Raw genomic sequence first — 16,605 nt, forward strand, 5'->3', positions numbered from 1 at the left:
ACCAAACTCACCAAGCAATTATTTGCATTTGCTTTCAATTTCTTGTGAAGCAAAGTAATACTCATTACTGTTGCACCTTTTTTGGGGCTCAAAACTTTCATGAATGCATTATTTATATTCCCATCTTCATGTTTTATAGTTAAGAAATATTTATCCCAAAGATAGGAAAGAAATAACAAAAATAGACTACAACAATGTAACAAATTTGGATTCAATAATACAATAGACTATTTTATTTTTTGGTTTCATGTTTCTTTTAGAAAATAAGTCCATTCATTTATACTTTTGAAAGTAAACACAAAAGTTGATGTTGAAATCGTTCTTACCAACGGAAAACTTATTGAGTTGTGCTCGGTATGACACCTTGCAACTTCGAGTATCGAAAACAACCTTGACATCGTTGGCGTTACATATAACTAGAGGCGAATGTCAGAGAAAGGGCCTACAAAATAGTCCCATTCAACGACCCAAAATGAATAGTAAGTAATCTCTAAAGAAAAGTCCTAACTTGACTTCTTGTATACTTAGCTTAACTATACATTCTCTCTCTATACTAACTTAGGAACTAGAGTATGGTAAGCTTCGCACCACATCAGTATGAGGATCTTTTATGCAGATCATCTAGAAAAGTAAAGTCAGGTTGGGAAAAGCGAGCCAAAGGATAAGCCCACGAGAAGAACAAATACAAATTGTAATTTCAAGAAATAGAAACTATATTTAGAACCATCTTTGAAGTTGCAGTCAAACAAGGCTCGAGAAGTTCAAAATGAAAGGGAGGATTTCTTCAAGTCTAACTTTTGCTTTTAAACCCCAATTTCCAACATAACCTAAATGCAAAGTGACCATTTTTAAATTCATGGAGATGATAATGATGGGTTGAGAGGAGAACTTTTGGAGGAAGCATTGAAAAGAAAGAGAGGAAACATAAAACTACAAGGGCCCCGACTTGGATAACATATTTTTTTTAGTGAAAATTGAAGCTATTTATTTAATAATAAAATATGGCCCACTAATCCTACTTGTGGAAGAAACTTTGGTAAATTATTAACAACCCTTTGAATAATAATTGAACATACAAGAACATAAAGGACAAAGTAGTTTTTACTTTCTAAGTGATTATGAATCTTCCCTTAATAATTATGCCTCTTGTTGAACTTCAAGCCTTTTCCTCCCTTAACCTTCTTTTTAGATGGTCATAATTCTACCAAGGAGAAGAAGATTAAGTTTCCATTCTCAAACCTATAAGTGAAGTGAACATCAAGAAAAAAAAAATGTCTTCTTCCACGATTTGCTAAGAGAATATTTTTTTTTATTAAATTGCAATTCAGTTTCTAAATTTTTTGTTTTTGTTTAATATATATCCATGAACTTTAAAAAAGGTTTAATATGTCCCTAAACTTTCAATCTTGTGGTTAATAAATTTTTTATTTTTCTATTTTTGTGTCTTATAGATCATTCACACATTCACATAATTGTAAGTGTAAGGATCTATTATATACTATAGAATCTTAGTATCTATTAAACATAAAATTGAAAATTCAATAATCTATCAAACACAAACCTAAAATTTTAAGACTAAATTTGTAATTTTACAGAAACCAACTAAAATAAGAAAGCACTAGGACAAAAACCCTAATTATATTATTTATCTCTCTAGCACCTTAATTTCATTTGGAAAATCCTTTGGTTTCCTCATCCATAGAGATCTTTGCCACTCTTTATGAGCCAACTTGTTGCATAATCATGATTGATACACAAATTTAATTCACTAAGATGAAGTAAAATAAGAATTCATTTTGGAGAGAAGTAATTGAAAGTTGTCTCCCATAAAGGGCTAAGAATTAAGAGTTCCCAAGTTTCCTAGCAAAGTTTGTCTCCTTCAAATTACTAAGAATTAAATTAAGATTTCATTTTAGGAAAAGTAACTAAAGTTTTGGGATTGATGGGAACAAGGTTTAGTTTATTCAAATTTTTTGGTTGTAAAGTTATAGGGAGAAAACAAAAGACATTAAATGAAGTAAAATAAAAAGTGTGAGACAATGCAAACACATTTTACTTAGTTTGTTGTTGATGACTTATATCTTACACTTTGTGATTTCTTTATATAATTCCCCATGTGGTTTAATTATCCCTACCCAATCTCTTCTTGTATAAGTTGTTAATTACATGGCTTCATCTTTACAATGGAATTATAAGGTCTGTTTGTTCAAATATGAAAATCAAACCAAATTAGTTCTAAATTTTCATCAATCATTCAAATTTCTTGAAGTTAAGGGTACCAAGTCTTAAATTATTGAGCAAATTGCAAAACCACTACTAAAGTATGGCCATAGTCGTTGCAATTATATCCTCAAACCCTCAATTGTAAAAATTGAGTCTTCAAACTTATATCGTTGTTAAAATTGGACCCTCAATCAATTGTAAAAATTGAGCCCTCAAATTTATACAAGTGTTAAAAATTGGATCCCCGACTTTACATAATTGAAGAAATTGTATAATTATTGACTAATCAAGACACACACATATATAAATTGAGGCATTAGATATCTAAAGTTGGAGATTAAAATATTCACTTCCTTATTTTTTGAACTAAAAAATATTAGTTTAAGAGTTTATTTTTCTTTTAAATAATCGTAGCTTATTTTTTATTAAGGATTTTGATTCTTATACTTTCTTTGGATTAATGATTTTAGTCTTTGTATTTTGAATCTCAATGATTAGAAGACATAAGCAATACTCATAACAATTTTTTTTTTTTGTTAATTAAATGTAACAATTTTGTCTTTATAATCTTAGTATATTTGGTCTATCCCTCCCATCCTGCAATCCAGTGACTGCAACACAAAATCAAGATTAAAAAGACTTTTTCTTCCATTTCGCTGCCCCAGAATCCACCAGAAATAGTAGAGAAACGCAGCTCATTTTCCCATTCAAAGCACTTCTTTATTGATCTGTTTCCGACAAGGAAACAAACCTAACACTTTTTCACCGATAAACAAACCTAAAACCTTCCTCAATCTTCCTTTTCACCACAATCTTTAGATATGATATATAAAGATTTTATTTATTTTTTTCAAATATAAATAAAGACTTACTTACTCGTTATTTAAAATATAGAAATAAGATTGTGTTTTTAAACTAATTATAATCTTTAGGGAAATTAAATAAATCTTTTATATATAAAATATTATCCCCTATATTTTAGGATTTCAAAATATAAAAGGATTATATATCTATTTATAACCAACTTTTAACTCATAAATTTAAAAATTAATCCGCCATTCAAAGGCATAGAACAGGAGTCAGTGAAAGATTGAGAATTGCTAGAATAACTAGGGAAAAAAAGTAAACAAAGGGCAATCACTTCGTTTCTACTAACTCATTATTCAAATACAATGTATTGCACTCAAAAGGTTGGAGTGGAGGATATGTTCTTGCTAACTCATTATTGAAATACAATATATTTCTAGAATTCGAACCAAACCAACATGAGAGACATGCTCACAACTACACATATATATCATTTTGGGGGGCAGTCCAATAAAATCGACATCAACTACAAAATATTTTTATCTTCAAAAATATTAATGAGATTAGAATTGTTAGAACCATCTCGGTATATTGTCAACCGAGATATAGTTAGATTGCCAGAGAAGGAAAAAGCTTACTTTGGATATGTTCCACAAATTGTGAAAGGATGAGTTTGACGGAGTGTAGGCCTCAACAACCAAAAATGAGAATTTTCATCTCATGTACCATAAAAATGAAACCTAATTAAATACTGGAGAAGAAAGCAAGACAAACCAAAATTGAATTCTAAACTTATGTGTTAATAACAAACACTTTTTTTAAATATTGATTAAGAAAGATTTAGATTGATTTGAATTTGATAAGAATAGGCATAAAATTCGAAATTAGTAAAAAAAATTGAAAATTTCAAAAATATGAAAAAGATAAAAATTAATTTGACAAAAATATGTAGAAAATAATGAAAAAAATTAGATAGAATCAAATCTGGTAACAAATATTTAAAAATGTAAAGAATATTTTTTAAAAAGGTGAAATTGAAAATTAGTTTGAACAAATCAAATACGATATTAGAATTTAAATTTCTATCTTGAAGAAAAATAAATAAGTTGGTATCGTTAATCATGGTATCGTTAATTATTATTAATTCGAAAAGTAGTTATATAGAATCTAAGTTACTAATATAAAATAAATTTTGAATTCAAATATGGTGAGAAAAATCTCAGGAGAAGCAATTAACTATTATTTTATTGCAGTTAGACTGCATTTTGATAAAGATGTCTCAACAATTATATTGTATCCTGCATCTTTACTTCAACTTCAACAATTACAGCATAATTATAATAACATGAACAACAAAACCAGCGACCCCACTAAGGATAAAACAAGAATGCAAAAAATAACTCACACGTGATTTGCCAAAAATCTTATTATTTTTTCGATTTTGATATATTTCCAAATGAAATCTCAATCGTGCTTACATATTCCAATTCTTAAAAAAAAAAAAAAAATCACTATACCTAAACACAATTTAATATGGTAAAAAATAAATCCTTTTAAGTTTTAAAGTATAGAGATAAAATCATTACATACAATAATTCATAAACTACATGATTACAAATTTAAAAATAAAAACATTAAATCGTTACAAAGTATAGTTCAAGTAACTAAATCATTACTTTCCAGAGGAGATTTGATTCTCCATCCCGCCGTCGTACTAAAAACCCTAAATCACTACTTCATTAAAATACAATGAGATCAAAATTATTTAGATCTCATTTAATGATATTTGGTTTATGCTTATTCCTAATCGATTTGTACCATACCAACATGCAAGGAGGAACTATAGCTGATTGATTTAGAATACCAAAAAAAAAGTCGGGGTTTCAACTCTATGTTTTGTTATACATTTTTTATTAATGTTTTTAAAAAAATCAAACAAAGATTTGAAAATATACAAATTTAGAAATTTGATTTGAAATGTAGAAATTATTTTTTTTTAACAAACCATAATTAGAAATTTTGAAAATAAACCAACATAAATTGCAAAAACAAAAAACTTAAAATTATTGTAAAATTGAGGAGCACAACAGGACCCGGATATGGAAAAAAATATAATATAATAATAAAGCGCAATAAAATAACAAAATATAAAAATAGGAAATTGAAAGAAGAAATTGACTCCAAATAATTTGAATTTCTCACCAATATGTGTCTTCTAAAACCCACAAAATATCACTATCTATAGGCAAGTTGGCAAGTAGAAGTTGAATTACATGGCCACTAATAATGTGTAACTTTAAGACACATGGATAACACATGAAGTAATGTGCAAATATTACTTGATTTTTTGACACAAAGAATGAGTATATACTTTATACATATATAATAATATTTATAATACTTCCCCTTAGATATCCATTATATATATTTGCTTCTTAAGACCTTACTAGAAAAAAAAATCCTAGTGAAGGAAAAAAAAAAAAACATATTTCATATAATTTATACTTCTAAAAGAATACAATCTATTTGCTCCCTTTCATGGAAGTATCCCTTGATATCTCTGAGTTATCGTATTCCAATGTTCTTCCCCGATTTTTCAAAGATTGTGATTGGTAATGATTTTATCAATAAGTCTGTCAGGTTATCCTTCGAACAAATTTGTGTACAGTAATGTCACAATTTTATTCAAGATCATAAGTGTAGAAATGTTTGGGTGAAATATGCTTTGTTCTATCTCCTTTAATATATCCTCTTTTGATTTGGACTATGCAAGGTGTGTTGTTTTTGTATAATATTGTTGGAAGACTTTTATAAGAAGATAAGTCACACGTTCTACGAATGTGTTGAGTCATTGATCTTAGCCGTACACATTCTTGACTAACCTCGTGGATTACAAGGATTTCAGCATAATTTGAAGAAGTGGTCGTTATGGTCTATTTCACTAATCGCCAATATAGCAATTCTTTCATGTGTGAATAGATAACCTTTTTGAGTTCTAGCTTTATGTGGATTAAATATATATCCAGAATCTGTATAACCAACTAGATCCAAATTTGATTTATTTGAATAAAACAATTTTATATCAGTCGTTCCTTGGAGATAACGCAGTATATGCTTAATTCAACTCCAATGTCTTTTGTTGGAGAAGAATTATATCTAAATAATAAATTTACTAAAAATGCAATATCTAATCTTGTATTATTAGTAAGATACATAAGTGCACCAATTGCACTAAGATATAGTACTTCAAGAATAAGAAGTTCTTTGTTATTATCTCGAGGTCAAAATATATATTTCTTCACATCTAGTGAACGAACTTCCATTGAAATGTTCAATAGATGTGTTTTGTCCGTATAAAATCTTTTTAAAAAAAATTCCTGTATAAGTTGACTAATGAACAACTTATCTCATCTACTAAATGCTCAATTTACAAGCCAAGGTAAAATTTTGTTTTTCTAAGATCTTTTATCTCAAATCTTTTCTTAAGATTTTCTATTGCTTTTGAAAGCTTTTCGGGAGTTCCAATTATATTTAAATCAACAAAATATACAGTTATAATAGTAAATCCTAACTGTGATTTCTTTATGAAAACGCACAGACATATTGAATTATTTTGATATCATTCTTTCAACAAATATCCACTTAGGCGATTGTAACACATTCATCATTATTGTTTCAATCCATATAGTGATCTTTGTAAATTTATTGAATACAACCTGGAAATTTGATTTATATGTTTGAGGTACCTTAAATCCTTATGAGATTATTATATAAATATCATTATCAAGAGATCCATATAAATATGTTGTGACTACATCCATAAGATGCATATCCAAACTTTAATATACAGTTAGGCCATTTAAATATCTTATTGTAAGTGCATGAAGAATATGTCTCCTCATGATTAATACCAGGTCTTTGTGAAAAACCTTGTGCATAATCTTGCTTTATATCTTATGACCTCATTATTTTCATTTTTTTTTCTCAGAAATACTTATTTGTATCCCACGGGTTTGACACCTTTTGATATTTGAATTACTGGTCTAAAAACCTGATGATTTGAAAGTGAGTTTAATTCTGCTTCGATTGCTTCTTTCCACTGAAGCCATTTATTTCTATGTCGATATTCTTCAATAGAATTTGGTTCAGGATCCTCCCTTTCAAGTATAATATCAAAAGCAACATTATATGTAAAAATATTGTCAATAACTACATTAGTTCGGTTCCATCTTTTTTCTGTCATGACATAGTTTATTAAAATCACATTATTATCTTTAGGTATTTCACCTTCCTTACTAGTCATGTCATGAATTTTTAATGGGTATTTACACCCTCAACTAAATGTTTTTTTTACTATTAATTATTTTTCTTTTTCAATGATTTTTATTTTTGGAACTCATCGGTCTACCACACTTCTGGCGTGTCTCAAACTCATTAATGATATCTTACTGTGTTGGGATTGTTGGGTTAATGCCCTAAATCTCATGGGTCCTGTAGTTTGTAATTGTAATATACAAATGATTTATTTATTTAATCAAATATGCGATATTTTATTCGAAATTTAGTAGCATTAACCCACAAAACAAATAAACTAACATCCAAGGTTATCTTTTGTAGCTTAAAAATGTATATAGAGACATACAAGTGGATCATGTTTAAGTGGTAATCTAAATTGTCTGTAGTAGATGGATGAGGTTGGATACCTTATCCTAGTGACACTACAAATACGACCCGCTTTGTAGATGCTACAATTGTTGTAAAGTGCTACAAATGATCTGATCCTGATCATTCATGTGGAGACATGTGAACGGAGGTGTTCTATACAAAAGAATTTGTATAAAATCGGACCACAAAATGAATAGTCTCTTTACATAACGTCGTTAATAATAAAGACTTACATTTCACTAGGATAACCATAGGTGACATGATCTGAATCTTTAGTTAGTTGTGAAGTCCTGGCTATGAAAGCAGTTCTTTGATTTGCATGGGTGAGAGTCGTCAGATCACCGACTCAATAAGTCTACCTTTTTGGGATTCGTCTGATTGGGGAGCTGGGAACACAGCTACACAAGACGGAATTTACTCCTTACCTAATTTTGGGGTAAATAGATAAATTGCTCCCAGGGCTTGAACAACATGGCGTCACACCCTCCCTTGGCCTGAGAGGGGTTTGGTCATAGTTGGATTATGACTTATCGTTCAATAGAGAAATCAGTGGTACTCTATGAAGCACAGACATAGATTCGGTTACACGATACGGATACGATCGGATACGGCGATTCGTCAATTTTTAAAAAACTAAGATACGAATGCGTCTAAAGATGCGTCATTTTTTTATATATTTTTTAATATATATATATTTCTAAAAAAACGTGGGTACTGATACTTTAAAGATACATTTTTTTTCTTTAAAAAAATTTAGATATAGATAATTTTAACATATAAGTTAATAACAATAACACAAAATAGAATACAAACACTGAAATACAATACAAAAAAAAACAACATCTAAAATGTTGAAGTACAATAGTTAATAAAATGCAATAGAAAAGTGACTTATATTGCAAAGAAGAAGAAGAAGATTAGAGGGAGAAGTATGAAGGTAAACGAAGAACTTCTTTATTGAATTGTTGAAGATATCCAAATGGTTATATTTTGGTGGACTTTGTGGGGACTCAAATGTGAAGATGAAGATTAGTTGATTTTGGTCTAAGGTTTGATTTGTTATTTATTTATCTTTTCCTTTTAGTTTTGGACTCGAATAATGAGCTTTTTAGATAGGTTGCCTAGTTTTAGATTGGGAAAGATCAGATGAGTTGCTTGTCTTTTTTCTTTAAAAAAAAGTACGCGTAAAAATAAATACGTCAAATCGCATGTCAGATATGTATCTAGGAAGTATCTGGAAGTATCGGTATCTGATACGTGTCTAGTACGGATTCTTTGCTTCACATGAAATATCTATGCTTCATATGTGGTACTTAAGAAGTTAGATGTAACTACAGGGGCAAAACGGTAATTTTGTCTCAGCTATAAGCAATTTATGAAGGGTCATCACACTGTTGACCGGTTATATCCAATGGATACAGAAATATATCTGTAGTGCGAAGAGTGCAACTATCGGTCTTTAGTGAAGTGATCGGCAGTTAATAGATGTTGAATATTTTAATTAAAGGAGTTTAATTAATTATTCAAGTACCATTGGAGCTTCAATCTACAGGTCCATAAGGTCCCCTCATAGCTCAACAGAGATTATTGAGAATTAATTTTGGATTAATTTAAATTGTTCAAATTAATTGAGGGAATTAATTATATGTGATATAATCAATTTAATTTAATCATATATGATATAATTAATACAATGTATTTGATACATTATAATATAAAGTTTATTTGAGAGGAATTAAATATTTGAATATGATTCAAATATTAATTATATGGATGAGATTCATATAATTAAATTTAGCATAAATGTGATTTATATTAAATGTCATGCATTATTGAGAGAGAAACAAACTATAGGTTATGTGTTAATTTGATATAACATAATATACTATATGATAAGCTGGTTATTATATATGTGTGTGTATATGTATGTTTGTATGTATGTATAAAATTTATTAAATAATTGTTATTTATTAAATTATTTTAAATTTAATTAATTTTGTTTTGAAAATTAATTGAGGAGGGAGTTGTAACTCCTCCCCCCTCTTTTCTCTCAAAGTGATCGTGCTAGTGGGTGTGAGAGTTTTAACGCTTCTTCATCGTTTTGGAAAGAACAAGATCTAAAAAAATTGATCTGAAAAATCTCTCAGTAGAATTTTCTTCTCTCAAATTACTATTCTCCCTCTCTCAAAACTCTGAGCCCACATACTCCTGGGAACTCTCTTCCCCTGTAGAGATATGTAGGTTGCTTTTGTGGTGGTGTCCTCATTGACGGCCTTTTGATTCATGATTGATCGTCATTGGGGAGGAGGCTTTCTGAAGAAGGTTTTGGCTTCAAGGATAAGTTGATCCAAACTTTTCCTCTTGCTTTATTGCATGCTATAATTTTCTGATGATGCATAATATTTATTATTATGTAAACTTCAATTCTGTGAATAACTAAAATTGGGACGATCTCGTTTCCGCATTCGAACTTCATCGTTCCTTCAGGATATCAATTTTTTATGGAACATTTTGTAGCTGCTATATATAATTTAGTTACTTTCTTAGCATCTATAAAGGCATCTGGCAATTAATTTGCTATATTTTGCAAATGAATTATTTTCTTAACTTCAAGTTCGTATTGATCTGTACGGGGATCTAAATGAGACAATAATATTCCATGTAATTTCTTTTTCCAACTTTTGAATTTCTCCATCTAATGTTGAAAAATTTATCTCATTATAATGATAATCAGTAAATTGTGTAATAAATACATCACATCTCAGGGGTTCAAGATATTTAATGATTGATGGAGAATCATATCTAATATATATTCCTAACCTCCTGTAAGGACCATCTTAGTGTTTTGTGGTCAATTGGAACATCTTCTGCACATTCAAAAATTCTTATATGAAAAATATTTGGCTCATGATCATAAGCTAATTGTAATGGTGAGTACTTATGATAAACTACTGGCCTAATGCATACAAGTGATGTTTCCATATAGATGTAAAATAACATATTTCCATACAAATGTAAGAAACTTAGCTCTCATAAGCAATGATTTAAAAATTAACTACAAACGTTTTATAAATGATTCTGCTAAACCATCTTATGTATGAACATGAGCTATAAGATGTTCAGCACTTATCCCAATTAACATATAATAATTATCAAAAGTTTGGGATGTAAGTTCACTAGCATTATCAAGACGAATGATTTTAATTGTATAATTAGGAAATTGTGCTCTTAAATTAATTATTTGAGCAAGTAATCTTGCAAATGCAAGATTTCAAGTTGATAATAAGCATCTGTTGGAGTGTCTATTAATACCATAAAATACTTAAATGGTCCACTTTGTGGGTTAATAGGTCCACGTATATCTCCATGAATTTGTTCTAAAAATGCAGGTGGTTCAATTCCCACTTTGGCTAGTCATGGTTTAATTTTTAATTTGCCTTGAAAGCAAACATCACATGATAATTCATTAGATTGAAGAATCTTTTGGCTCTTTAATGGATGCCCTTTGAATTCTCAATAATTCTTCTCATCATTATAGACTCTGGATGACCTAATTTGTCATGCCAAATAGCAAATATATTTAGATCCATGAACTTTAGGTTCATTGTTGCATATGTTTCAATTACTCGTATATGAGTATAATATAATCCAAAAGATAAAGCATGCAACTTTTCCAATATAGTTTTTCATTTGAGACAGTAGAGATAATATATAGATATTCCACATTACTCTTACCATCAATCTCAATGTGATAACCATTGCAATGTATATTTTTAAAACTTATTAGATTTCTCTTTAATTGACTAAAGAACAATACATTGTCAACTGTAAATTTTTTTCCTCTAGACAAAATAATATTTGTTTTTCCAAATCCTGATATTGTATTTACTTTTGCTTCTAGCATTGTCAATTTGGAAAAGTATTTACTTTTGCTTCTAGCATTGTCAATTTAGAAACTATCTGTTAGACATATATCTTTGCTCATTTTTTAATAACCTAACATATGAAAATAATCCAAGTTTCTTCATCAAAAGAAAACAATTACTATATGGAAAACAATATTTGGAATATACAAAAGTTAACATTTACTAAGAGAAAAAAAAATGAAGATGGACAAAAAAACAACAACATTAATTCTATTTTCAAAGTTAAAAGAAACACTTGATGTTCCATCAACTGTGTTGATATTCTCTTCAAGAGATTCAAAGAAATCCGCCACATCCAAATTTATCATATGGGATGGATCGACTATATCATTATCCTGGTAGGTAAAATTTGGTTCTATATTTTTTCCTTTTTCGTTTGGGAAAGCTTAATACAGATCAACTAAGTGTTCTGATGTACGACAAATACGTGACCATTGCCCAATCAAACCACATTGGAAGCATTTTTGTTCATCAACTTTTGATTATCTTTTGGAGTCCTTCTTTTATGTCATTTCATGTGATTCTCTTGAAATTTGGATGATTATAACGTCCATCACGAAAAGAAAAATTATTTCATCCTCTAATGTGGTCACGACCTCAACCTCGATCATAATTATTATTAAAAGTCACATCATTCACTTTAGGGAATGGTGTCGTTCTGGTTGGTTGAGATTCATGGTTTTTCATCAATAATTCGTTATTTTGCTCGGCTACAAGAAGACATGAAATTAGTTCAAAATACTGTTTAAAAATCTTCTCTTGATATTGCTGCTAAATGAGCATATTCGAGATGTGAAATGTAGAAAATGTCTTCTCTAACATATCAACATCAGTAATTTTCTTTCCACATAACAACAATTTCGAACTGATTTTAAATGATGTGGAATTGAAATCACTTACTAATTTAACATCTTGTAGCCTCAAATGCATTCACTCATAACGAGCTTTAGGACGAATAACTGTTTTTTTTATGATTATACTTTTTTTTCAAATTTTTCCACAAGATACAGAGTTCTTTTATTGTAAGATACTCCATTTTTAATCCATCGTGGAGACGATGACAAAGAAAAATCATAACTTTTCCTTTGTCCTGATTGGATGTCATATTTTCTTCTTTAATTATTTCCACAAGGTTGATGACATCCAGGTGGATTTCGATATCGAGCACCCATGCCAAATAATTATTGTCATTAATGTCAAAGGCTACAAATTCTAATTTCTAAGGTTTATCATGACAACACTATCACAAAACATTGTATTTATATTAGAAATTCAATATGTACTTAATATGCAAAATAACATTTAATTTGTTAATTATAACGAAGAGGAGAAAGACGACATACCTTTAGGACCCACCTTCAGCGAGGGAAATGAAAGAAATTCTTGCTGATAACGTTGTAAAATTGAGGAGCACAACAGGAACTAGATATGAAAATTCTTTTTAATATAATAATAAAATAGAATAAATAAAATAATAAAATAAAATAAACTAACAAAATATAGAAATAGGAAATTAAAAGAAAAAATTGGCTCCAAATAATTTCGATTTCTCATCAATATATGTGTCTTCCAAAACTCACAAAATGCCACTATTTATAAGCAATTTGGCAAATAGAGAATGGATTACATAGATAATAATAGTGTGTAATCTTGAGACACATGAACAACATCTAGAGTAATGGGCAAATGCCACTTGGTCCTTTGACACTAAAGCTCCATTTGGGATTTTGTTGTAGCTGTTAAAATAATTGCTGATAACTATGCTTTTAGAAGAATCAATTGTGAAATGGAGTAAAATAATTTTTGGTAAATTTTAATTTAAATTAAACAAAATTAGCTATGGTGTTTGGTAAACTAATACTAAATTTATATAATTTGGTAATATGAATCAAGCTAGAATTATTATTTCAATTATTTTTATCTAGATAATCAATTTATAATTTATTTTAAAATGTCTATGATTTAAATTCCAACTAATTTTATTTAATCTAAATAATTTGATAAAAATTTAAAAAATATATCTTATTGGGCAAATAAATAAAAAATAATTCTTATAAAAAATGAATTAATTAACATTTAAAAATATATATAACAAAATGCATTAATATAAAAGGATTTTATTACAATAGATTTAGTTAAAAAGCTAAATCTAAAAGTTGGTATCTATGAGTTTTACACGTTAGTTAAAATTATAAAATGATTTTGTTAAATTAATAAATAATTCATTTTATCAAACAAGTTAGACAGTTAAAGATTTTTCTATAATCATTTTTTTTAGTTGTACAATCTCAAACGAAGCCTAAAAATAGATATATGCTATGATATTTATAATAAAAATAAAATTGTTATCAAGGGAGTGAGATAACCAAGCTTGTACATATTATTGAAGAAACATCCAGAGGTTTCCCCCAAAGCAATTACATAAATAAGAGTATTCATATTTTTTTATCCCCAAAATACTAAACACAAAACAAATAAACGAATATTTTAAATAATAACATTCCCCCCGTTTTGTATATATTGATCAATTAATTATCCAAAACTATATTTAAAAAATTAAATTAAATTAAAAAATCATTTTCCTTTTTTTCACTTTTAATTACTTTCTTTCACTTATGCCCCTGATCTATGTGAATTTCCACATTTCACCCTCTCCACTCGCCGCACTGCTCCATCGGCCTCGTCTTCTGGTTGCCGGCCTTCTCCGGGCACGGCGTCTGTATCGGCGGCACCATACAGTTGTACTGCAAACACAATGAGCTACTTAGAGGAATCTCCGCCGTCGGATTGATCGCGATTCCGGTCAGAAAATTGTGCTGCAAATACAGAGTTTGAATATTCGCAGCTAACAATCGATCCACAAGGCTGTTTGGAACTTCGCCGGTGAAGCGGTTGTTGTTCAGGTACAGATTCTGCACGGTGGAGAACATTGGAGAAACCGGACCCGAGAGACGGTTGTAGCTGAGATCGACGGTCGGGATCACCACCTGATCAACCGGTAGGATCGGACCGGTAAAGAAGTTCCGTTGCAACTGGAGGTTGACAATCGGGAAACTGAAGATGCAAGTTGGAATCGTTCCGGTGAACTGGTTCAGGCTGAGGTCGAGGTAGTTCAACTGGTTAAGGCGGCTGAGAAGGCGGAAGACAGGACCGTTGAGGCGGTTCCATGAGAGAGAGAGGTATTGGAGAGACGGAGGAAGAGAGTCAGGGCTAAGAGGTCCGGTAAGATTATTGTGCTTCAGATCAAGACGATTAAGGCTACGGAATGGAAACATAGGAACTGAACCTGTGAGACGATTATGGCAGAGGATGACATTGGATAACTCCGTAATCGTTCCGATGGAGCGAGGAATTTCTCCAGTGAGTTGATTGTAACTGAGGTCCAATGTCCTCAAGCTCCGAAGCTCACCGAGATTCGCCGGAAGAGTACCAGCGATGAAGTTCCGGCTGATAGCTAGAAAACAAAGATTCTTCAGTTGGAAGAGAGACTGCGGCAAAGCTCCAAAGACTCGACCAGGAACAATGGTGAACTCCGTGAGTGCTGAGAGCTTACCAATGCCAGAATCAATCCGGCCAACCAGACCAGGCGAACCAGCACGCGGATCCCCTAGGTTTAGGGCAACAACTTTATAAGAATCACAGAAAACACCAGCGAAATTACAAGGATCACCCGTGAAATCCCAAGACGCGAAGAAATTAGAGCCAGGCAAATCCTCCAAACCCTTCCGTATCGATTGCAGAGCCAAAAAATCAATCGGATCCAAAATCGCATCCGAAAACCAGCAGCATTGCACCAAACACCATAAAATCACAACAAAACTCCTCATCCTCATCCTCAAATCCCTGTGCATATTCTCCTCCGCCATTAGAGCAGCAGCAGCAGCAAGCTCTGACAGATATGAACAACACAAACACAAACACAATACAATTATATAGTGCAACCAACTGAATACTTTAAGAACTCTTTCCCGTGAGAAACAAAACAAGAGGTTGAAAAAGAAAGGAAGATATCTCGTGAGAAACCTCTAAATTAATGGCGGAGACCTGCAAAAAAGAAAGATCAAAAACGAAAAAAACTCCCAGACCGCGAGATCGATTACCTTCAAAGAGACGCAAACAGAGAAAAGATCACAGAATCTTCAAACAATAAAATTAAAAATAAAAAAAAAAGGATTAAAATCTCTAATCAATGTACTGGATTTTCTTTTGGAAGAATTTTGAAGGCTTCTTAGAGAAGATTCAATTACTACAGCCACAGCCTCTCTCAGTTTCTACAACAAACGAACCAAGAAACGCTTTCTCTTCTTCTTTTCTTTAATGGCGGAATATTTATTTATTTGTTTGTTTATTAATTTTATATATATCTTTTTGTTTTTGTTTGAGGGTTTTAGGTTCGGAGTCAAACGGTTGTCCGAACCTACTTGTGGAGTCCGAGGCGGGAGGCTTGGATGAGGGGTTATTGCCTTTTGAGACAGTGGTCACGTGCTCGGGAGGGTGGTTTGGTTGGGGAAGAAGAGACAGAGAGGTAAAAAAGCGTGACGGTCGTGAACTTTTAGTTGACGTGGACTTGACGGCGTTAAGTTATAATAGTCACGCGAAAATGCACTTTGGAATGTGACAGTGACAGTTGTAAGCCCAATAGGATCTGCCACGTCGATTGTTTGAGTAAGTTGTACGCTGTAAACGGCCGTAGACGAGTTTTCCCTTTTTTGTTCGGGACTAGGGTTTTAGTGATTTTTTTTTTTGGTTTCTAGGTAGAGGCTGGAAGAAAATCCCATGTTTCATAATGTCTTCAAATTTGAATTTTTTTCAAAGAACTTTTGTGGTTAATTTTAGACAATTATACCTTTTTCATTTATTTATAACTGATTTTATATATTTTTTTCTATTTTTGAAGTTACTTTATGATAAGGAGAGAAAATATATTTTATTATAGAGTGAAAAAATGTATTTAATATAAATTTTCTTATTAATCAATTTGAAT

General features: G+C 30.6%; 1 protein-coding gene across 3 annotated transcripts; it reads right to left on the reverse strand.

The window, feature by feature from the left end:
* Nucleotides 1-13,978: 13,978 nt before the first annotated feature.
* LOC120087311 (RNI-like superfamily protein) lies at nucleotides 13,979-15,964 on the reverse strand. Of its 3 annotated transcripts, XM_039044278.2 has the most exons (3): nucleotides 15,817-15,954; nucleotides 15,645-15,721; nucleotides 13,979-15,510 (listed from the first exon to the last, which is right to left on the reverse strand). In XM_039044278.2, the coding sequence occupies exon 3, from the start codon at nucleotides 15,485-15,487 to the stop codon at nucleotides 14,267-14,269; it is 1,221 nt and encodes a 406-aa protein (XP_038900206.1). In that variant the 5' UTR covers nucleotides 15,488-15,510; nucleotides 15,645-15,721; nucleotides 15,817-15,954; the 3' UTR covers nucleotides 13,979-14,266. The 3 variants fall into 3 exon arrangements, with proteins under 3 accessions (XP_038900206.1, XP_038900204.1, XP_038900203.1); XM_039044276.2 differs by lacking the exon at nucleotides 15,645-15,721 and having other exon boundaries at nucleotides 15,722-15,964; XM_039044275.2 differs by having other exon boundaries at nucleotides 15,645-15,964.
* Nucleotides 15,965-16,605: the final 641 nt, after the last annotated feature.

The sequence above is a fragment of the Benincasa hispida genome, chromosome 9 (genome assembly GCF_027475165.1).
Source record: "Benincasa hispida cultivar pf3 chromosome 9, pf3_genome.v1.1, whole genome shotgun sequence".
Lineage (NCBI taxonomy): Eukaryota > Viridiplantae > Streptophyta > Magnoliopsida > Cucurbitales > Cucurbitaceae > Benincasa > Benincasa hispida.

Bases quoted from the DNA above. Each gene is read 5' to 3' on its own strand.
- LOC120087311 (XM_039044276.2), bottom strand. From the start codon at position 15,487: ATGGCGGAGGAGAATATGCACAGGGATTTGAGGATGAGGATGAGGAGT.